General features: G+C 38.5%; 1 protein-coding gene across 1 annotated transcript in view; it reads right to left on the reverse strand.

The window, feature by feature from the left end:
- The window catches only part of TOP6BL (TOP6B like initiator of meiotic double strand breaks), a 126,418-nt gene that overhangs the window by 19,666 nt on the left and 82,038 nt on the right, over positions 1 to 24,714 (reverse strand). Inside the window, exons 9-13 of the mRNA XM_077115598.1 lie at positions 18,249 to 18,396; positions 13,095 to 13,241; positions 6,377 to 6,498; positions 5,463 to 5,573; positions 3,790 to 3,888 (exon numbers count right to left, since the gene is read on the reverse strand). Of these exons, the coding sequence (XP_076971713.1) occupies positions 3,790 to 3,888; positions 5,463 to 5,573; positions 6,377 to 6,498; positions 13,095 to 13,241; positions 18,249 to 18,396 (627 nt within the window). The remainder of the gene's footprint in view (positions 1 to 3,789; positions 3,889 to 5,462; positions 5,574 to 6,376; positions 6,499 to 13,094; positions 13,242 to 18,248; positions 18,397 to 24,714) is intronic.

The raw sequence follows: 24,714 nt of genomic DNA on the forward strand, positions 1-24,714 counted from the left end.
AATCTCCTCGCATGAATGAGCTGAACAGTACTCCACTGAACTCTGGAGGGGGAACTGCTGCAGATCCCCAGAATTCTCTGCACAGCTCCCTCCTCTCTGGTATTCTGCCCTGAAAATTTTAGCTGTCTTGGCATTCCTGGATTCCCAGCTCCATCTCCTCAATTCAGGGAGACCACCTGGCTCTGCCACATTCCCTCAACCTGTTCCATCTCTCAGGGATGACTATCCTTTTCACTGCCTGATGTCCAGTATCTTGAGAAGCATTGTTACATACATTATATCTGGATTTTTACTTCTTTTAAGCAGAAGGGTAAATGTATTCCTTATTATTCCACCTTGAAGTTATTATATAATACTTTTACACTTCATCTCTCTTATTTACTCATCCCATACTTTAGTTTCAGAAGAGACATTCTTATTGACTGGGGACAAGAAAGCCAGAAAAGTGGACTTCAGTTGGACTACTATCAGCTACACCTAGAATCTGGGAATACACTGAATTTCTTGGCTATGATTTCCCCTCATCCATCAGAGGATCCTGAAGCCATTTGACCTCCTTAAGAGTAGAGACCTTAACTAATACAACTCTAGATCTCCAGTATCAAAAAGATAAATAGATAAAAATGTTATTTTTGATTAGGTAAAGCTAAACAGAATTTCATCATATCATTACCATTACAGTAGTAGCTATGTACTTAGCACTTTACATACATTACCTTACTCAAACCTCACAATAGTCTTTTTTCTGTTTAAGACTGTTAATATGGAAAAATATTTATATGTTAAGTATAAAAAGGGACATAAAATTGTATATACAGGGCGGGCCATGGTGGCTCAGCGGCAGAGTTCTTGCCTGCCATGCCGGAGACCTGGGTTTGATTCCCCGTGCCAGCCCATGCAAAAAAAAAAAAAAAAAAAAAAAAAAAAAGATTGTATATATAAAAGAATAACATCTATGCACAGAAATGTGTAAAGGAATATTTAACACTGAAAGATTAACAGTAGTAGCTTTTGGGTGTGAAACTGATACTTTTTTAAAATTCCCAAATTTTCCCTAATAAACATTAATTATGATTGCAATGGGGATTTTTTTTTTTTTTACATGGATAGGCACCAGGAATTAAACCCAGGTCTCCAGCATGGTAGGCGAGAAGTCTGCCTGCTGAGCCACCATGGCCCGCCTGGAATTTTTTTTTTAAATACTCCACTAGCTGGTGGTTGAGTTGTGCAATGTCACTGTCACATACAAATAGGTGGCTTTGGTCTGGACCCTTATGAGGGCGGCATGTGGCGAGCTTCCCTCTGAAGAGAGCTTGATTCCCCCTGGCTCCTGCTGAGACAATTCACCCAGGCCCAAGCCCTCAGCCTCTCTGACCCAGAGTCTCCTTTCTCCCTTTATTCTGCCTCATCCCCATCACAACTCTGGTTGCTTTTGGCTCTATCTTCTCCCTTTCCTTCCCAACTCAGGAGCCAGTTCTGCAGCCACAGAGCCCACAAAAGGAGCCATGCAGTGGCATATTTTTGAAGGACATATTACCTCAACTGTGGACATACAGTAGTTTCAAATAGAAAACATTTTCCTGCTGCTGCTGGGAGAGTGATGCTTAGTGGGTGTGAGACTTGCAGATGTTAATTATGCAGCCCTTCTTGTCAATCTAGTCACAACATCTTTTTAGTTAAGTATCTTTCCTATTATGATAATAAAGAAACTGAGACTTAGAGAAGTTACATAACTTCCACAATAATGCCGTATAACTCATTAGTGGCAGAAATGGAATTCAAGCCATGTCTAATCATGCTCTTAACCACCTTGCAATACTATGTTCCATAAAGTATTTCTAAACCAAAGACCTCATTTAAAAGCTAATTGTAATGCCGGAGACCAGAGTTTAATTCCCAGTGCCTGCCCATGTTAAAAACAAACAAACAAACAAACAAAACCTAATCGTAATACATTGATTGAGAAGTAGAATGGCGAACTATGGTGTATACATACAATGGAATATTGTGCAGCTACAGAAAAGAACGAAGTAGTGAGGCATGCAATGAGGTGAATGAACCTTGGGGATATTATGTGGTGCAAAATCAGCCAGAAACAAAAGAACATATATTGTATGATCTCTTTTAGAAAATATTTATAAGAAAATTGGAGCCTAGATAGTAAACTCTTACAGCAGTCATATTTATTCTGGAGTTGTAAATGTTATTTCTAGATTTTGAGGTGTTGTGCTATATATATATATATATAACCTGGTATCTCCCTGGAAATTTGGGTACCTGTGTGACACCTAAGAGTCAGAGCTGGAATTCTGCAGCTCTGAAAGTCAACATAGATACATAAAATAATTACTGAAGAAACCAAAAAAAAAAAAAAAAAGATCAGACTTCAATTAGAGATAAGAACAAAGCTGATCTGGTGAGTACTAAGGTAAATCAGAATGTAGGGTAAAGGATGACATTATACATATTTTAGAACTTCACCTACTCTGTGAGACCAAAAGAAGAGAGGTTTGTTTTATCCAAAACCTAAATTTTCTATAGCACATGATCTAACTCAACCTGTATGGATCACTCATTTAAACAACTCAAACACATGGATCCCCCGGATGGGAATGAGGGCTTGAAATTCTGTTTAGCTTAATGTAATACCCAGACACATCCCAGCACATGTTGGGTAGATAATTAAAAATTATTGGTAAAGTTCCTTGAGGGACTGGAGAAAAAATACGGAACTATAAAGCTAACACACTGTCTCAAACATTAGGGACTCCCAAGTCAGTAGGCCAAGCCCTTGGTCTTGAGGCTTGTTCTTATGAAGCTTATTTCTGTAGCAGAGAAGGTAAGCCTAATTACAATTATGCCTAAGAGTTACTTCCAGAAAACATCTTTTGTTGCTCAGATGTGACCTCCCTCTCTCTAAGTCCAACAATGCAAGGAAAATCATTACCCTCCTACCTAAATGGGACATGTCATCCAGGGGTGGAAGTTTCCCTGGAAATGAGAGACATGACTCCCAGGAATGAGCCTGGCCCTGGCACCATGGGATTGACAATGCCTTCCTGACCAAAAGGGGGAAAAGAAATGTAACAAAATAAGGTTTCAGTGGCTGAGAGTTCAAATAGAGTCGAGAGGCTATTCTAGAGGGTACTCTTATGCAAGCTTCAGCTAGATATTGCTAAGTATCACTATTTGCCAAACCCCAAACAAAACAATTCCTGTTAACCCCAAAGAACACCTAGGACTGTATCTGAGATTCTACAAAAGGTTCAACCACTAAGATTACTTTCCAGAAACCTACAACTTTCAGATGGTTCCTAGGCCAGATAAGTCCTGAAACTTTCTAAGAACATCAACTAGTTTTATCCCCCATTCCATATTGTCGATAGCCCTTTTCAACATGAAAACATTAGAATGGGCATAGCCCAAATACCCCTTAAGATGAGGGAAAGGCTCAAAGGAAGAGGAGGAGTTATAACAGAGACAATAGGATTTAACAAATGAGTATAACTGGTAAATCATTATATTGATATTTCTTTTAGTGTCCAGTGTCTTAAGCAGCTAGAAGGAAAAATCTGAAATTGTGAATATCAAATTCTGAAATCTGTTCTATAATTACCTGTCTTAAATAACTTCAAAATTTATTGCTTTTTTGTATGTATGTTATATTTCACAATAAAAAATGTTAAAAAAAAACTAACCTAAGATTGTATAATCTAAGGCACTTATACCTACCCATTCTACATCATTATGGTAGATTTTCCCCAAAGTCATGATTATTACTTCACTTACCTGCTTTGGTTTACATGAACAATGGTGAAGAAATCGTTGCTGGATGATCTCATGAAATGCTCTGTGCAGTTTGGCCTTAAACTCTCGTGTGTCAGATGCCTAAAATGGGCCAAAGATAGATTGTGCTGAGTTTCAGTACTGGAAATCAAAAGGGAAGTACCTTCAGGACGTTTATATGGGGAGAGGATGAGGCAAACTACTGCCATCCCTCCTGCTGTTTTAGGAGTTTCCTTAGTTCTATGGAGGCAGGGGAGGTAGAAAGAAGGCCTGGGATACTCGAAATGAGACGGAGAGTTGTGGCTCCTAGATGTCTTCCCATTTTTGTCATCGAACCAAGACCCTTCAAAGGCTTTGTTTTCTTGCCTCTACAGGAGATAAGTGTCCCACCTGTTCATGAAGGGGTATGTAAACTCCTCCCCTCTAAAACAAGTTGCAATAGAGCAGAGGTTCCACTGAACGACTGAGGCTGATGTGAGAACTTTTTCCCAGATAAGCTTTTTAGGGAAGAAAGGAGAAAAATAATACAATTTGTACCCACAAAGGATGGGTAACAACCTTCCAGTTTTTTAATATATAACTGTAGGATATTATAATTAAAGTGAATCAGAACAATCTTCTAACACGGTACAATAATATGTAATTTTATGGATGAGAAAATTGAATTTCAAAAAGGAGAAATGACCTACCCAAGATCTCACAGCTAGTTAGTACTAATGAAGGCCTTAAGATTCCCAACCTAGTTTTCTTCTCACTACCCTGCCTATCCAGAAAGTGGAAACTATATAAAATGCACAAGCTAATAAAGGTGTTCAAACTGCTTAACCTAGTACCTCCACTTATGGAAATTTATTCTAGGAAATAATTCAAAGAAGCAAAGCATCATACAACGGTACTGAATGAAGTACCATTTATAATAGGTAAAAGAAGGTGAACTTAAATGTCCATTAGGGAAAGGGTTTATTAAATTAGATTAATCCAACATTGTAGAATATTGGGTAACCAATGCAAAATTCTAAGACTGTTGAAACAAGGAAAATGTCAAATTATATATGAAAATTGAAAAGTTTGATTACAGATGATTCTGTATATTACAGATAACTATATGATATATGAGAGGGAAAATTTTTAATTACAATGATAAAGTTTATTAATTATTATTGTAAATTTTTTGCATGTTATACTATCTTTTCAAAGAAAAAAAGTACAATGGGTTACCCCACTGATAATGGCAGTTTGTCAGCACAACTCCTAAAAGGAAGGAAAAAAACCAGTATTTATTAGAACCTACCACGTACTATGCACTTTCATATTTAGCCCTCACCTTCACAATAACCCTGTAAGGTACCACTATTTTCTCAAATAACAGATTAAGCTCAGAAAGGTAAAATACAGGTCTAATGTCACATATGAAGTAAATGAGCCAGGATTTGAACCCAGGCTTCTGATTCCTAAACTCTTTACACCATTCCATGCAGCCAAATACCTGTAGTGCTTATGGCTGCTCAGTTATTTTCGATAGCTATTTCTTAAAATACTTCCCACAGGCTTGAACTGTGTAGGTTTACAGTAGGAACAAATGGAATAATGTTTCTGGAAGCTCTGTGTGTATCACGAAGAGACTAGAATGTCGTTAAAACTCTAGCACTCTAAGAAAACTCCAATCCCCTACTAACTTGAAGAGCCTGAAGACACATTTGTCGGAAGCTGCTGCTGGTGCTTCCAGTCACAATACTCATGATGGAATTCATAGCCACTGAAAGTGAAGCCTGCAGTTTCCGATGTGCCTAGGGAACAAAAAAAGGAAGGGGAGAGACTGTTTTACAGCACAACAATCCTAGGCTGCTGGTACAGAGAATTCCAAAGGGGCCAAGGATTTCAGTCAGAGCAGGATTTCAACAATTGTTCCCATTCCATCAACAATACTTACCGAGATTAGGACACATAAAGGACATGTACGTACTGATAAATCAAAGAAATAGTCTCTGTTTTCATATAGATGACTCGTTGATACAGATACATCCAGAAAAGACAGACAGTGAGAGACTGAGCAATAAAAACAAATAAACTTACTATTTAAAAATAAAAACTTCAAGCTTTGTTCTTTTAGTGGGGTTGTTTTCCCCTGAAAGGGAGGCCATATGAAATAAGAAATGTATTATCGAAAGTACACAGATGAAGGAATTCAGAAAGCCAGGTAAGAAGAAAGTGATGTTATAAAGAATCAGAAAAATGAAGGAATGATGTAAGATTTAGTGAAACAGTAGCTCCGGAAGTATACAAAGGAAGGGGGGATACATAGAAAAGAAAGAGGTATGTCACCAGTCACCTTTACCTATTATCTCTATCCCTATTTACTAAAACCCATCTAGTCGGATTTAAGACTAAGAAAGCTGGTTACAGTGACCCATCTAAGTTAAAGTTTGAGTTCATAAGCTAGGTGCAGTGTATAAGAACATCCCAGGGGACAGAAGAGGAGAATAAGAACCATTAAGAAGGGAAGGGCTCTTGGACCCTGCCTGCCAGATGGCTGCACACTCTCTCTTTCTTAGAGCAAGTAGAAGATAGGAAGCCGAGGATCTCTTACTACCTTGGTAGCCTGGTGATGCTGCTCCAAGGCCTGGTCCACAGCGATCTGGACAGAATCTTTCACCACTCTGTGGCTGTCCATGAGGATGGTATTGAGATGAGTTGTGAGCAAAGTGTGGACTCCTAAGGGGAGAGAGAATGTTGGAAACCTTGAGGTAGGATGACCACTTAAGATTGCTGTTTATGTGTAAGTCAGGTTTGGAATTAAGAAAAAGGCCATGTCTACCTGTCCCCAAATTACTTTTTTTAGACAAAAATTCTAGTAACTTATAAACCCACACAATTTCCACCTATAAATGAAAGAAAGCTCAGGAAAATTAAAGTGAAGAATGATATTATTTTTGAAGAAACAAAGGAGGCATCCTGTTTAGTTCATACCGGAAACACAAATGTATACTGCATATTATAAACGAGGATACTGGTGACTCCCAAAGGAGTGGGGAAAGAAGACAAGGGACAGGCTCCTGGAGAGTGTGTCTAAGCCTACCTGGTATCACTGCAGTGGAGAGCTAGTTGCCAGCAGTGTGCCAGGCTCTTCAGATGCACTTTCGTGACAAAAAGGTTGACACCACTGTCATATATCAAATTTAAGTCTCACAAAGGCCACTCTGACAACTGATGGTGTAAAGCCCTCTTCAAAGTGGGATTATCTCTGATAAAGTAACCACAGGCATCACCACTCAGCATTTTTCAGAGAAGTTAACAAGTGAGAGTGATGGGCAAAATATGTTATGAAATAGTAGATTACTGGGTGCAGGGGTGGTTCAGTGGTGCAATGCTCACCTTCCATGTGGGAGACCCGGGTTCAATTCCAGGACCATGCACTCCCCCTCCCCCCAAAAACATAGATTACCACTTAATAATCTCAATGTAGGAGACAAACTCACTTCTGAATTAACCTTTCTTTTTCCAGTTCTTTGTCCTATTATGTATTAGGGAGTCTATTCAAAGACGCTATGGTGAGGCAGCCTAAAGTTGACTGGCTTTTCTCAGGACCACATTAAAAATGCAAGCCAGAAGGAACATTTTCTACCACAAGACACCATGATGTTTCTCCATTTAAAAAAGAGGCTCAAAAAGAGTCTGGAATATGTGAAGTTGTGGTGTGGCTTGGAGCTGTATGTATCTCAAAAGAACATGTTCTTAACCTTTATCTACTTCTGTGTGTGTGAACCCATTGTAAGTACCACCTTTTGATGAGGTCAGTTCAGTTAAGGTGTGGCCCACCTCAATTAGGATGGGTTTTAATCTTATCACTGGAGTAATTTTAAGCGGAATGAAATTTAGAGGAAAAAAAGCTGCATGAAACAAGAAGATGAAATAGAAAAGAACCTGGAAGAGAAAGAGGAGGCCAGGAGAGGACACCATGCGCACTGCCATGTGACAGAGGAGCCAAGGACCAAGGATGACTGGCAGCCAGCCCCAGAACGTCAGTCTTTGGGGAGAAAGCGTCGCCTTCATAAGGCCCTGATTTGGACTTTTTCCTAGCCTCGAAACTGTGAACTAATAAATTCCATTATTTAACCCTTTCCCACCCTTACTCCCCCCCCCCCCAAAAAAAGGGTTTGGAACTGAAATAGGGTCAACTCTACCACCAACTAGTGGTGATCAAATCACTTCATTTCTCTCCACTTCAGTATGTAAAATGGTTTTATAACACCTGTTTTCACATGCATATTGTGTGGATAAACTAGAATAATATATATGAGGTATTTTGAAATATATAATGTGATATTCCCAAGGAAAATATTGTTATTGCTATAATAGTATCATCTGGATTACTGTCTTCTATAATTCAATCCTAAGATTAGCCTCAAGAAATCAGTAGACCCCTTTTGAAAGCAGAGATTTAGTTTAAAAAGCCACACGTTCATTCCTAAAACTGCTGTACGACAGATGTTTTTGACATTGTGGCAAAATAATGAGTTAATGATAGAAAGTTACCATGACAAAGTGGGAAGAAGGCCAATTAAATTATTTTTTTAAAGACACTTGGAAACAGACTGTAGTTACACACAATCTGTTTCTTAAAAGAAGGATCTCTAGAGAAAGCTTTCAAAGATATAATAAAAAAGAGGGGAAGGAGAAAGTAAAATTACTATAACCATATCTATTTGTATCTACATCTACATTCATATTTCTACCTTCCTCACTGTGTATCTTCTTCAGAGACTGGTCCTAATCTACAAAATATGTAAGGAGATTTAAAAAGCGACACAGTATGTTTACTAATACAGTGGTGGATTTCTTTGTAATCCAATACTAAATAGAACTGAGATTCTGCAGTCCTTCAGAGTCAAGCTAAACAGGGGTATAAATTAGTGCAGTACTGCAAGGATGATAGTGCTGGTGTCTGAGAAATCTGAGTTCTTAAAGTATGGGCAATAGCACTCAGAACATGGTATCAAACTTTGGATTACCATAGGGAAGACTGAACAAATATTCCATCAAACAGATCTAAAAAACACAAAAGAAAACAAAACAAACCATCCCTGCCAGAAGATAGCAGATTCTAAGTCTTAAAGGTCCTCAGACTTGGAAGTGCCTTAGATATCACCTAGTCTAACAATGTCATGTTAACAACACGAAAAGGGAAGCTCAGGTGATTTATGTGATTTGCCCCCCACAGAATCATTCAGGAAGTTGGTAGCAGAGCTAAAATTAAATCCATGTTTCCTATTGTTAGCTTGAAATCTTTTGCACGATACCAAGCAGACTCTGCCTGTATGGGTCTGCACCATGTAAGAACCTTAGGCATCCTTACCTTGAACACCTTTGCTGGAAACCTCATTAGTTTGGGGCACTTCTATTTTCTCATCCCCCTGGTCTTAATGGAACAGGAGAGCAACAGGGAACACCAGTTCCTCTGTTAAAGAGTTGTAAGTCATGCCCAGGAAAGCAGTGCTCCTCTCCTCAAGAGTATACACACTTTGGGAAAAGGTAGGAGGAGCACAGAAAGGAGCAGAGGTGGTGTCAGTATACGTGAGCTCTTCCAATACTGGGATTGTAAGCTGTCTCATTTCTCTTACAACTCAGTGGGAGCAGGGCTACCCTGAACAAAATTAGAATGCTTGGAGAATAGAGTACCAAGATAAAGCACTGGCCCACAGAGAAAGGAGAAAACAAACATTAAGAGCACCAAAAGGGAGGCTTATGAACCTTTTCCCAAACTTTTATAAACTCTGTTTCTCCTCCTTACTCTACAGAAAGTTCAGGAGGGCATTAAGAAACACTTAAATTTATGTCCTTGGATTTACTGGATTAAGATGCATAAACAGGGGACTTCCGGAGAAGATGGCGGCTTAGTAAGACGCGCGGGTCTTAGTTCCTCCCCCAGAAAAGCAACTAAAGAAACAGTAACAATACGAAACAGCTCCCGGAGTCACGACAGAGACCAAAAAGACAGCGTACCCCATTCTGGAACAGCTGAACGGGCAGGGAGAATCTGCTGCGGTGAGATACCCGAGGGGCGCGCGTTTTCCCGCCGGGGCGGCTGGCTACTGGGGTCCCCTCCATGCACGTGGCTCCCCGGTCTGACTGGGAACGTTGGATAGCGGGGCCCTCCCGCCACGCTTGGCGTTTCGGGCCAGCTGGGCAATTAGGACCGGCACTCTCCCAAGCCGCGGCGGCCAGCGACCCCCACCTCCACGCGCGGTTTCCCGGGCCGACTGCCGTGCAGACAGACGAGCGCCACGAGCGCCACCTACTGGGCAGGAAAAGAAAAACAGAGCCCAGAGATTTCACAGAAAAACCTTTCAACCAGCTGGGTCCCACACCCAGGGAAATCTGATCAAATGCCCAGACACCAGCAGAAAATAATGGATGACGCTCGGAAAATTGAAGATATGGCCCAGTCAAAGGAACAAACCAATAGTTCAAATGAGATACAGGAGCTGAGACAACTAATGCTGAATATACGAACAGAAATGGAAAAACTCTTCAAAAACCAAATCAATAAATTGAGGGAGGACATGAAGAAGACATGGGCTGAACAAAAAGAAGAAATAGAAAATCTGAAAAAACAAATCACAGAACTTATGGGAGTGAAGGACAAAGAAGAAAAAATGGAAAAAACAATGGATACCTACAATGGTAGATCTGAAGAGACAGAAGCTACAATTAGTGAACTGGAGGATGGAACATCTGAATTCCAAAAAGAAACAGAAACTATAGGGAAAAGAATGGAAAAACTTGAGCAGGGGATCAGGGAACTGAATGCCAGTATGAAGCGCACAAATATACGTGTTGTGGGTGTCCCAGAAGGAGAAGAGAAGGGAAAAGGAGGAGAAAAACTAATGGAAGAAATTATCACTGAAAATTTCCCAACTCTTATGAAAGACCTAAATTTGCAGATCCAAGAAGTGCAGCGTACCCCAAAGAGAATAGACCCAAATAGGTGTTCTCCAAGACACTTACTAGTTAGAATGTCAGAGGTCAAAGAGAAAGAGAGGATCTTGAAAGCAGCAAGAGAAAAACAATCCATCACATACAAGGGAAACCCAATAAGACTATGTGTAGATTTCTCAGCAGAAACCATGGAAGCTAGAAGACAGTGGGATGATATATTTAAATTACTAAAAGAGAAAAACTGCCAACCAAGACTTCTATATCCAGCAAAATTGTCCTTCAAAAATGAAGGAGAAATTAAAACATTTATAGACAAAAAGTCACTGAGAGAATTTGTGACCAAGAGACCAGCTCTGCAAGAAATACTAAAGGGAGCACTAGAGTCAGATACGAAAAGACAGAAGAGAGAGGTATGGAGTAAAGTGTAGAAAGAAGGAAAATCAGATATGATATATATAATACAAAAGGCAAAATGTTAGAGGAAAATATTATCCAAACAGTAATAATACTAAAAGTTAATGGACTTAATTTCCCAATCAAAAGACATAGAATGGCAGAATGGATTACGACCCAGCAATACCACTGCTAGGTATCTACTCAAGGGACTTAAGGGCAAAGACACAGACGGACATTTGCACACCAGTGTTTATAGCAGCATTATCTACAATTGCAAAGAGATGGAAACAGCCAAAATGTTCATCAACAGACGAGTGGCTAAACAAACTGTGGCGTATACCTACGATGGAATATTATGCAGCTTTAAGACAGACTAAACTTATGAAGCATGTAATAACATGGATGGACCTAGAGAACATTATGCTGAGTGAGTCTAGCCCAAAACTAAAGGACAAATACTGTAAGGTCCCACTGATGTGAACCGACATTCGAGAATCAGCTTGGAATATATCATTGGTAACAGAGACCAGCAGGAGTTAGAAACAGGGTAAGATAATGGGTAATTGGAGCTGAAGGGATACAGACTGTGCAACAGGACTAGATACAAAAACTCAAAAATGGACAGCACAATAGTACCTAAGTGTAATGTAACCAGGTTGGAACACTGAATGAAGCTGCACCTGAAATATGGTTTTTTGTTTGTTTGTTTGTGTGTTTGTATCTTTTGTTTTTGTTTTTTTTCTTTTTCCTTTATATATATATATATATATATATATATATTAGTAGTAGTATTATTTTAATTCTCTTCTCTATATTAACATTCTATATCTTTTTCTGCTGTTTTGCTAGTTCTTTTCCTAAATCGATGCAAATGTACTAAGAAATGATGATCATACATCTATGTGATGATACTAAGAATTACTGAGTGCATTTGTAGAATGGAATGATTTCTAAATGTTGTGTTAATTTCTTTTCTTTTTTTTGATTAATAAAAAAATTAAAAAAAAAAAGATGCATAAACAAACTCCAGCTCACAATCAGTAGCTTTCAAACTTTACTATTTTTAAGAATCACCTGAGAATTTTGTTTAAAATTCATATTCTTGCGGGGTGCAAGGGTAATTCAGTGGTAGAATTCTTGCCTGCCATGCGGGAGACCTGGGTTCAATTCCAGGTCCATGAACTTCAGAAAAAAACAAACAAGCAAAACAAAGAACAAACAAACAAAAAATTCAACAAACGCTGCTGCAATAGCGGGATATTACATGGAAAACTAATGAAATGTGACCCCGCCATACAGCATACAAAAAAAAAATCAGATTCTTGAGCAAATTCTTAATCATAGGGCCAGAAAGCTGCAAGTTTTCAGACTCCAGGTGATTACGATACGCAGGCTTCATGGACCACAAGCTGAAGCCACAGCTTTAGCTCTAACAGAGAGAATCTTTTTGACAACCGGTTATTACCCATCTGATGGATAAATGCCAAAGATACCCCCTTGAACACCTGAGCCAGTACAATTTCTCCCATTCCAGAGGTCTGTGTGACAATCACATAAAGCCATTTACACCAACACACTCCCACAACCTGTCATGTTGTTCTTGAGACAGTGTGCCAAAGTCAGTCAAGGCGGATTATAATTCTTGGTTCCATCTGGAAAGACAGTGCGGTCATGGACAGGTCTCAAGACTGGTTGCAAATTAGAATCACCTGGGGGACCTTAAAAATATACCTGAACCCTACCTTGATTCCTAGGGTCTAGGAATGTCACCATTTAAGTGATGCAACAAGATACAAAACTTTTCTGTGGAGCATATAATTTCTGTTGAACTTATATAAGCAAGGGTTTTCATTGAAATTCTTTATTCTATAGAAATAGATATAGCCATAATTCACATATATGCATCATACAAAGTTTCTTTATCCCCTTAGCATTTAATGACAACCAAGCAGGAAGCCCCATTTTCTTATACCTACCCCGGAGTTCCATTCGCTGAACTGGAAATCTATTGTGGAAATCCACAAAGAGAAAAAGCAGCAGAGTTTGTCCCTGAGGGTCCATTTTCTGGGACTGATCCTGTTCACTGGATTTCACCAGATAACTCATATCTGGAAGCACCAAATCTAGGGAAACAACATGTTACACAATCTTTTAAGGGAAGAAAAGGCCTCAAAATGCCAAGTGACTAAACAACATATACTCCAAGCAAAGATGGATTCATCTTCCCTCCTGAGCCAGTTTATGTAACCACATGATGGAAGCAGGTAGCCCAGTGAAGAACATCAAATAACAACTGGGTTTAGAAAATAAATCAAACAGCACTGTTTTTGTATTTACTGAACAAGTACTATATACTTGTTTTATGTAGTAATGAACTAATAAATTAAGTTCATTTATTCTTCATGCAACTTTCTAAGGTAAGTATCATTAGTAAGAAGCAAAGGTTGGATTCAACCTGAGTAATGATGATAACAACTAACTTGTATTAAATACTTCCTACATACCAGGTTCCATATTAAATTATTTGCATGTTCTACCCCAATCAAGATGTCAGAGTGAGAAGCTACAGGGCTTAGTCCCCACATAGACACTTTGAACAATCAATAAGAACTAGCAGAAATATGTTTCTCAAAGCTCCAGGAAACAGTTAAAGAACTACAGTAACAGGGCAAGTGCCAAGTCAAGAAAAAGGCTACCTAAAAGCGATTTTATAGTACCTTGGCTGGCACCTCACATACCTACAGTCCCAGGGAAGATCCCTAGTACCAGTTCCAGAGGGAGCAGAGAACGCTCATGCATGTACTGGGAGCATGTATGTGCAGCCCCATCTGTCTGGTGCTGGCCTGAGGGACTCACTGTACCAGAACTTGCCCTGCATGTAGAAGGCAGCTCAATGAGCTATCCTATAGAATTCTGTGGGAACGCAGTCAAGTCATGTTGCCTGGGGCAAAGGATTGTTGGCTGTAGGACACACAATTCAGTGCCCAGGAGCCATGAGCAAACCTGGGAAGAGGGAACATTTCTATGCTTATAAACAGGGGAATGACCAGGGCCATATACATATGCCTAAAACAAGATGCATGTGCACAAAAGACCAAGGAGGCCCCTATGCTCTGACTTGAAGTTATTCCCTAAACTCTGTATGGATAGGCTCAGAGGAGAGCACCCACATAGGTCAATCTGAAAAAAGCTGGGGAAAAAAAGATGTTTTTTCTTTTTCCTTCCTTCCTTTTTTTTTTTTTCTTTTTCTTTTGTTAACTCCTGGCAAGGAAAGCTCTGTCATAATACTGACTGGATACAACCTAAAGGAAAAGACACCCCAGACTCTAAATTTCAGAGATTACAAATTAACATACCAAAATATCCAAGTTTCAACAAAAGATTACAAACATACAAAGACACAAGAAGTGATGGCCCAAGCAAAGGAGAAGATTAAAGCATTAGAAACCATCAATGAGGAGCATCAGACCCTGGATATTCCAAAGACTTGTTTCAAATATGCCTAAAGAATTAAAGGAAAGCACAGATAAAGAACTAAAGGAAATCAGGAAAATGAAAGATGAACACAAGAGAGAGATGGAAATTATGAAAAGAAACTAAATAAAGTTGAAGACCACAGAAACAGACATTCAAAATTCCCTAAAGGTGTTCAACAGCAGATTGAAGTTGGCACAAGAAAGCATTAGTGATCTTGAGGAAAAAGTAATTGAAATCATCAGTCTGAGAAGCATAAAGAAGAAAGAATGAAGAAAATTGAACGGAGCCTGAGGAACCTGTTGACGCCATCAAGCATACCAATATATGCCTTGTAGGAGTTTCAGAAGGAGAAGAAAGAGAGAAAAGAACAGAGAGAATATTCAAAGAAATAATGGCTGAAAACTTCCCAAATTTAATGAAAGACATGAATATGCACATCCAAGATGCTCACCAAACACCAAACAGGATAAATTCAAATAGAATCACCAGTCGCATATTATAAGCGAATTGTCAATGCCAAAGACAGATAATTCTGAAAGCCACAAGAGAAAAGCAACATGTCACATATAAGGGAGACTTAATAATATTAAGTGCCAATTTCTCATCAGAAACCATGGAGAAAAGAAGGCAGTGGGATGACATATTTAAAGTGCTGAAAGAAAAAAAAAATTGTCAACCAAGACTTCTGTATCTAGCAAAACTGGATTTCAAAAGTGAAGGAGGGGGTAATATGACAGTGGCTCAGTGACAGACTTCTCACCTGCCATGCCGGAGACCCAGGTTCGATTCCTGGTGCCTACCCATACAAAAAAAAAAAAAAGTGAAGGAGGGATTAAGACGTCCCCAGATAAACAAAAGCTGAGGGACTTCAGCACTAGACCTGCTCTTATAAGAAATACTTAAGTCAGTTCCGCAAGTTGAAAGGAAAGTACACTACACAATTGACTAAAGCTACATGAAGAAATAAAGTTCTATGACAAAGATAATGACATGGGTAAATATAAATACCACTACTATTGTATCTTTGGTTTGTAACTCCACATTTTACTTTCTAAGGATCTTTTTTTTTTTTTTTTGGCATAGGCAAGCTCAGGGAATCAAACCCAGGTATTCAGCTTGGCAGGCGAGAATTCTTGCCACTGAGCCACCGTTGCACTGCCTCTTCCTAACGATCTAAAAGGCTAATGCACAAAATGTAATGATAAGTCAGTGGTTTTGCACTTATAATGTATAAACATAATTTGTGATAAACACAGAGGTAGAGAAACAGTGTGTTTATGCTTTTGAAACCAAGGTGAAATCAAAGCAAATAAGACTGTTACAGATTTGAGATGTTAAATTTATGCCCCATGGTAATCATAAAGAAAGTACCAGAGAATACACAAACTTACAGAGACAGAAAGTAGGTACAGGTTACCAAGGGTGGGAGACAGGGGCATTGAGGAGTTAATGCAAAATGAGCGTAGGTTTTCTGTATGAGGTGAAGGGAAAATTCTACTAAATGGATAGTGGTGAGGGTACTGCAAGATTGTGAATGTGATTAATCCCACAAAATGGCATGCTTGGGAGGCATTAGGATGGTAAATTTTATGTTGCATATATATTTCCACATTTAAAGAGAAAGAAACTAAATAGACAATGACAATTAAATGCAATATATGATACTGGATGTGACCCAAAAATGGAAGATTAAAGGCGCAAAAGGACATTATTGGGACATAAGAAAAAAATTGGAATGTAGAATGTAAGTCTATATCAATGCCACATTTTTTGAACTTGATAACATTAAGGTGATTAAATAAGTGAATATCCTTACTCTTAGGAAATGTATATGGAAGTATTATGTGTTCAAGCTATTTGATATGTGCAATCTGTTCTGAAATGTTCAGAAGATAGATGGAAGGAAGGAAGGAGGGAGGGAGGGAGGAGAGAGGATGAGAGGGAGGGAGGAGGCAGGTAGGGGAGGGAGGGAGGGAGAGAGTGAGCAAGGAAGAGTGGGAGGGAGGGAGAAACAGCAAAAGTGGCGAATGTTAAAATTGGTGGATCTGGTTATCTGGGGATGTGGTATGCTATAGTTCACTATATGTGATCTGTATTACTTTTGCAACTCTCCTGTAAGTTTGAAACTATTTCAAATGAAAAGTTAAAAAATTATTTGCATGTACTATCTTAAACATTTAGATGTCACAACAACACTATGTAGTAGGACCTGTTCTCATGCACATTTTACAGGTAAGAAGAAGGCACAGAGAGGTTAAATACTTTGTCCAATGTGAGACAGTAAGTGGTGGAACTTAGTTTCAGTTCTAGGTAGTCTTCAAAATTTATGCTTTTGAACATATTAGACAATATTTGAATCCCCAAGTAATCCAATGCCCTGAGTAACTTTCTAGCTAGCACTTTCATCTTTAGAATGCAATCAGGATAGTCCAAAATTCCAGATCTACATAGTGAAGTACCTCCAAGTAGTTCCTGGTAATAAGGGAGGAAGATGAGGGAACACCTTCTACATGATTCATTTGCAAAGTTAACTGAGGAAGTTCAGGCATCAAGAATCGTCAAAAAATGTAGGAAAACAACAAAACCCAAAACATAAATGAAAGAAAAAGAGATATGGAAATCCCTAGAGATTCACCTAGGTTATCCCTCCATTACAAAATCCTGGTGGTGTGACATCCTATCTGTTAAGACCAAACATTCTTTCCTCATAAAACCATTTACCTCCAGAGACACTGTCCAAGGACTACTTCTCTCATATCCACCCTCTGAAATAACTACCCATTCAAGAGAAAAGAGCCTTGCTTCGAAGATTGCTTCCTAGATGAAGATTCTATCATCCCTCTTAGAGATCCTGCCCTGTCATGGGTGGCTTCAATTGTTTCACACCAGTCACAACACTAGAGTACCCCTTCCTTGTTAGTCACCTTCTGTAGGATTAAAACAACCAGATTACCTACAAAATTTCAATGAGATTCTTGCTGACAAATGCTCATAACTGTAAATCTTCTAGACATTGGCTCCTGATCGCACATTCCTATTTCCCAGTTTTACTGGACAGTCTAGTTGTTAACCACCCAACTTTAAGCATGATTCACCCAAAGCTAATATGGTTAGGTCCCATAGGAATATTATAGGAGCTTCGTAGGTTTATTATTATTATGGCAAATACCCCTGTCTGACATTTAGGTGGTGTTTTAATATTTTAAATTTAATTTCCATGAACTCATTTAATTAGGAAACAAGGTGTCATTTATCTTCCACAATAACTTAAAATTATCATTACTCCCTTTCTTGCCTTTCTAAAATTCCAGAGTTGAGAGATTAAGGTAAAATAGAAACCCTTCAGACAGGTCCCTGGAAGATGAAGGCCCAAGGACTACTTCAAGAAGACCAGGAATATAGGAGGCAACAGTGGAAGTGAGAGAACGACCTGCAGCAATATGTAATGCCAAATGGTCAGGCTCTGATGGGGCCTTGATGCCTGATTGCTTCACTCCAAGTGGACTTCCAAACTTGGCCAGACCCTCCCACTCCACAATCTAAGCCATCAGGTCATTGGCTCCTGTTTTTATATACATTTGTTATTTTTATTTTCTCCCATTTCTCTGACATCCCCCAAGTTTCTTCTTTACTGTGCGGAGAGTGAGATATACCTTTATTCAAATTGAAATCCAAATTAGGCACCATATACAAGTGGTATTTCTTCCAGTCAATGAAATAAGAGGTATCTTTGAAGATAGTAGGTGGCTGCTCCTGTCTTGGCAATATCAGAGGCAGACCTGAAGGTCCATATAGAAATATGTATAGTCGCTAAAGAAAACTGCCAAATTTTAGTTCTTAATGACCGTGTATTCATTTGTATAAAACAAACATAAAACTGGCCTGGCTCACACTCCTGGAAATAAACAAACATGCTAGCAAATTATATATTAAGTCTTTTTCACACCAATTCTAGGTGTGAGGCACTAGAGATGGATCCACTAGAATCACCAGACATGTATTCTGAGTTTAATCAGTGTGAGCTACAGGTCGAGCTTATTTATTCATTCTATTCTTTTGATCATAGATTTAGGTGGCACCAAGGGCCAAACACTATGATAAGTTCTGGGGATATGAAGTTGAGTATCTAGATATTGTGCAGGCTCGAAGATAAGAGTACAGTATGATCCTGTGTTTTCTCTTACCTTTTAGTAATTTTCAGTATCTCTAACTTGCTCTAAAATTTCACAATAGAATAAATATATCAAGTTCTTGAAATAGTCTTCATTATTAAACCAAAGATTTTCTAAGACTTAGTTTGGTAGCCTAACCAATTTAAGCTTATCTGGTTATCTAAAAGAATATTCTTTGTATTTTTAAATCGCAGTTTATGAAAAGCTTTAAATTATACATTTTATATGGATATTTGTCTGAAGTTCAAAATTTTTTTTTTATTTATATTTCAGGTGCAGCTTCATTCAGTGTTCCAACATAGTTACATTACACTTAGGTATTATTGTGCTGTCCATTTTTGAGTTTTTGTATCTAGTCCTGTTGCACAGTCCGTATCCCTTCAGCTCCAATTACCCATTATCTTACCCTGTTTCTAACTCCTGCTGGTCTCTGTTACCAATGATATATTCCAAGCTGATTCTCGAATGTCGGTTCACATCAGTGGGACCATACAGTATTTGTCCTTTAGTTTTTGGCTAGACTCACTCAGCATAATGTTCTCTAGGTCCATCCATGTTATTACATGCTTCATAAGTTTATTCTGCCTTAAAGCTGCATAATATTCCATCGTAGGTATACACCACAGTTTGTTTAGCCACTTGTCTGTTGATGGACATTTTGGCTGTTTCCATCTCTTTGCAATTGTAGATAATGCTGCTATAAACACTGGTGTGCAAATGTCCGTCTGTGTCTTTGCCCTTAAGTCCTTTGAGTAGATACCTAGCAGTGGTATTGCTGGGTCGTAATCCATTCTGCCAGTCTATGTCTTTTGATTGGGAAATTCAGTCCATTAACTTTTAGTGTTATTACTGTTTGGATAATATTTTCCTCTAACATTTTGGCTTTTGTATCATATATATCATATCTGATTTTCCTTCTTTCTACACTTTACTCCATATCTCTCTCTTCTGTCTTTTCGTATCTGACTCTAGTGCTCCCTTTAGTATTTCTTGCAGAGCTGGTCTCTTGGTCACAAATTCTCTCAGTGACTTTTTGTCTATAAATGTTTTAATTTCTCCTTCATTTTTGAAGGACAATTTTGCTGGATATAGAAGTCTTGGTTGGCAGTTTTTCTCTTTTAGTAATTTAAATATATCATCCCACTGTCTTCTAGCTTCCATGGTTTCTGCTGAGAAATCTACACATAGTCTTATTGGGTTTCCCTTGTATGTGATGGATTGTTTTTCTCTTGCTGCTTTCAAGATCCTCTCTTTCTCTTTGACCTCTGACATTCTAACTAGTAAGTGTCTTGGAGAACACCTATTTGGGTCTGTTCTCTTTGGGGTGCGCTTTACTTCTTGGATCTGTAAATTTAGGTCTTTCATAAGAGTTGGGAAATTTTCAGTGATAATTTCTTCCATTAGTTTTTCTCCTCCTTTTCCCTTCTCTTCTCCTTCTGGGACACCCACAACACGTATATTTGTGTGCTTCATATTGTCATTCAGTTCCCTGATCCCCTGCTCAAGTTTTTCCATTCTTTTCCCTTTAGTTTCTGTTTCTTTTTGGAATTCAGATGTTCCATCCTCCAGTTCACTAATTGTAGCTTCTGTCTCTTTAGATCTACCATTGTAGGTATCCATTGTTTTTTCCATTTTTTCTTCTTTGTCCTTCACTCCCATAAGTTCTGTGATTTATTTTTTCAGATTTTCTATTTCTTCTTTTTGTTCAGCCCATGTCTTCTTCATGTCCTCCCTCAATTTATTGATTTGGTTTTTGAAGAGTTTTTCCATTTCTGTTCGTATATTCAGCATTAGTTGTCTCAGCTCCTGTATCTCATTTGAACTATTGGTTTGTTCCTTTGACTGGGCCATATCTTCAATTTTCCGAGCATCATCCATTATTTTCTGCTGGTGTCTGGGCATTTGATCAGATTTCCCTGGGTGTGGAACCCGGCTGGTTGAAAGGTTTTTCTGTGAAATCTCTGGGCTCTGTTTTTCTTTTCCTGCCCAGTAGGTGGCACTCGTGGCGCTCGTCTGTCTGCGGGTCCCACCAGTAAAAGATGCTGTGGCTCCTTTAACTTGCCAATCCGAATCTCGCAGTCGGCCCGGGAAACCGCGCGTGGAGGCGGGGGTTGCCGGCCGCCGCGGCTTGGGGGAGTGCCGGTCCAAATTGCCCAACTGGCCCGACACGCCAAGCGTGGCGGGAGGGCCCCGCTATCCAACGTTCCCAGTCAGACCGGGGAGCCACGTGCATGGAGGGGGCCCCAGTCGCCAGCCGCCCCGGCCGGGAAAACGCACACCCCTCGGGTATTTCACCACAGCAGATTCTCCCTGCCCGTTCAGCCGTTCCAGAATGGGGTACACTGTCTTTTTGGTCTCTGTCGTGGCTCCGGGAGCTGTTTCGTATTGTTTCTGTTTCTTTAGTTGGTGTTCTGGAGGAGGAACTAAGACCCGCATGTCTTACTAAGCCTCCATCTTCTCCGGAAGTCCCTAAAGTTCAAAATTTTAATGTCTATATGAAATTGTACACATTAGAAACTCAATATTAATGTTTAATAATGATAAATTAAAATGGATTTTGGTGCTATATACTTGTAGCTAAAACCTAGTAAAGTCTACAGTATAGATGAGATATGTTTTCTAAAAGTGCCTGTCTTTTAAAAGACCAACTAAACATTTTTTTGTTAAATAAATTAGTAAATTGTTGGAGATTTCAAGGAGAATTATCTTGGCCCTTAAATTCCAAATTCTTGTTAGAAAATCTTTGGTTTAATAATCAAGACTATTTCAAGAGCCTAAAACATTTATTCTATTGTGAAATTTTAGAGAAGATAGAAACACTGAAAATTCTAAAAGATAAAGAGGTGCCAGATTTTGAAAGATCAGTAAACACCATTTGTTCTCCTTTATAATTCAATTCTTGATTTTCCATATTCAATTGGATGACTGTTCATCTTCAAAGTTGCTTAATGAAGCAATCTTTTCTTCAATTTTATAATGAATTATTGTAGCTCAGAATTGGAATAGTATGAACTAAATACCAACTTCTTCATGCTTCGATAAATAAGTGAAGATATTTCCCATAAGTATGATACAAAATTCTAGGTAGGATTCTACTTACTTATATTTTTAAAAACTTATGGGAGGAAGGAGACTATCAAGTTAGTGAATTACTAAACAAAATGACCAAGGAAGGCTTGCTGAAAATATAAGTGACCGATTCTTTCTGGTAGGCTATATACCTGCTGCATACTTCACTCTCAACTATTAGAATTGTGCAGTCTCTAAAATCAAATACAATTCAAATGCTGATATATGGAGAGAAAAAAAAAGAAAGAGAAAGAAAATAAAATAAAGGAGGGAGGGAGTCTTGTTAGCTTGAAATAAATCAGTGGCCTAAAAATGAAAGAGAACAGTGCAACTTAATCTTTGGCCCCTTTAACACATTGGATACTGATTTAAAAACAACAACAACAAAAAAAAAAAATAAAAAAACCACATCACAGTTCTTATGAGGGAAAGCAGAGATGAAGGCATGTTACCATTCTACAAAGAAGCTTTCTAGTTCATTAGACAGTCCAGCCCAGGTGGATGAATCAGGAATTTTGTAATTCAATGTCAAAAATTTTTTAAAAATGAACAAACGACCTCCTCCTGCTCCCAAATCAGATTCTTTCCATTAGAAAAATCTCCCTGCGAATAATACAGCCAGGCCTGAATTTTTGAGGCCAGGTTACTTAGATTCTTTTCCTATGTCCTTTAGGGGTAAATACTTCTGTATTCTGTGCTTCAAGGGCTTCCCTGACATAGGGCATGAAAAAATTCATATTCTCTATTATAGATATCAATTCTAGAGTCTCATGTCAGTCTCCCCAACACAGAATGCTGCTTAATTTCTCAATTTAATATGTTGAGCATGAGGACAGCTACTTCTGTTGTGAGAAATTACTTTTACAAAATATGGATTAAAAAGTACAAGAAAAATTCCATTCAAAACAGCGACCAAAAGAATCAGGTGTCTAAGATTAAGCTTAACCAGGGATGTCAAGGACTTGTTTACAGAAAATTATAAAAACTGCTAAAAGAAATAAAAAATGACCTAAATAGATGGAAAGACATTTCATGTTCATGGATAGAAAGACTGAATGTTGTTGAGATGTCAATTCTATACAAACTGACCTACAGATTCAATGCAATACCAATAAAAATTCCAACAACTTGCTCTGAAGACTAGAAAAAGACGGTTATCAAATTTATTTGGAAGGGAAAAAGACCCTGAATAGCTAAAGATAGCCTAAAAACAGAAGAGTGAAGTGGGAGGTCTATCACTTCCTGACTTTAAGGCTTACTATAAAGGTACAGTAGTCAAAACAGCATGGTACTGGCACAAAGACAGAAGTATTGACCAACAGAATAGAATTGAGAGTGCAGAGACAGACCACCAAATCTGTGGTCAACTGATCTTTGACAAGGTCCCCAAATCCACTGAACTTGGACAGAATAGTCTTTTCAATAAATGGGCATGGGAGAATGGGATATTGATAGCCAAAAGAATGAAAGAGGACTCCTACCTTAGACCCTATGCAAAAATTAATTCAAAATGGATTAAAAACCTAAATGTTAAGAGCCATACCATAAAACTTCTAGAAGAAAATATAGGGAAGCATCTTCAAGACATAGTAATAGGAGGTAGCTTCTTAAACTTTACACCTAAAGCACAAGCAGCGAAAGAAGAAATAAACAAATGGGAATTCCTTAAGATCAAGAGCTTCTGTGCCTCAAAGGACTTTGTCAAAAAGTGGAAGAGACAGTCAACTCAATGGGAGGAAATATTTGGAAACCATATATCGGATAAAGGCTTGACATCCCATACATAAAGAAATTATAAGGCTCAACAACAAAAGAATAATCAACCCAATTATAAAATGGGCAGAGGATGTGCATTGACACTTTTCTGAAGACCAAATACAGATGGCTAAAAATCAGATGAAGAGATGCTCATTTTCATTAGCTATAAAGGAAATGCAAAGTAAGACAACAATGAGATATCACTTCACACCTGTAAGAATGGCTGCTAATAAACAAACAGAAAACTTCAAATATCGAAGACGATGGGGAAGAATTGGAACACATTCACCGTTGCTAGGAATGTATAATGGTACAGCCGCTATGGAAGATAGTTTGGTGATTCCTCAGAAAACTAAATACTGAGTTGCTCTATGACCCTTCAATATAAATACTCAGTATGTACCCATAAGAGCTGAGGGAAGTGACATGAACAGACATTTGCACATGGATGTCCACAGTGACACTATTCACAACTGCCAAAAGATGGAAATAATCCAAGTGCCCATCAACAGATGAGTGGATAAACAAAATGTGGTGTATACATACTATGGAATATCATGCAACAGTAAGACAAAATGAGTTACCCAAGTATATGACAACACGGATGAACTTTGAGGACATAATGCTGGTGAAATAAGCTAGACACAAAAGAATAGATACTATATGATTCAACTTTCATGACCATGGCAAAGGTAAAATCCAGAGGTCCCCTATCATACAGAATATAGGGGACCTAGAGATACATGGAAGCTAGAGATGGGTGAACAATTAGCTAATGAGGTTGAACTCAAATGTAAGGGAATAGAGAGAAGTGAAGGTGGTTCACTACTGGGTCTATAAGTAATATTACCATATTGAAGTGAACTTGATTGAAAGGGGTTGTGTAGACACATGTGTCCCACTAAGTAACACTACAAATATAAGTAAGTTATTGCATGAATTACTTCAAAGGTATGAATCTTGTACAAAGAGTGTATAAGTTCAGGGTATAGGGAGAAAACTGCTATTGGATGCTATGGGCGATGTTTAACAGGAAAACATTAACAGCACCACAGCAACACCAGGGATAAATAATGGGGAGATAGACAAGAGTTAAGGGGAAGTTTAGATTTACTGTTTG

This window comes from Tamandua tetradactyla, chromosome 9, assembly GCF_023851605.1.
Source record: "Tamandua tetradactyla isolate mTamTet1 chromosome 9, mTamTet1.pri, whole genome shotgun sequence".
Lineage (NCBI taxonomy): Eukaryota > Metazoa > Chordata > Mammalia > Pilosa > Myrmecophagidae > Tamandua > Tamandua tetradactyla.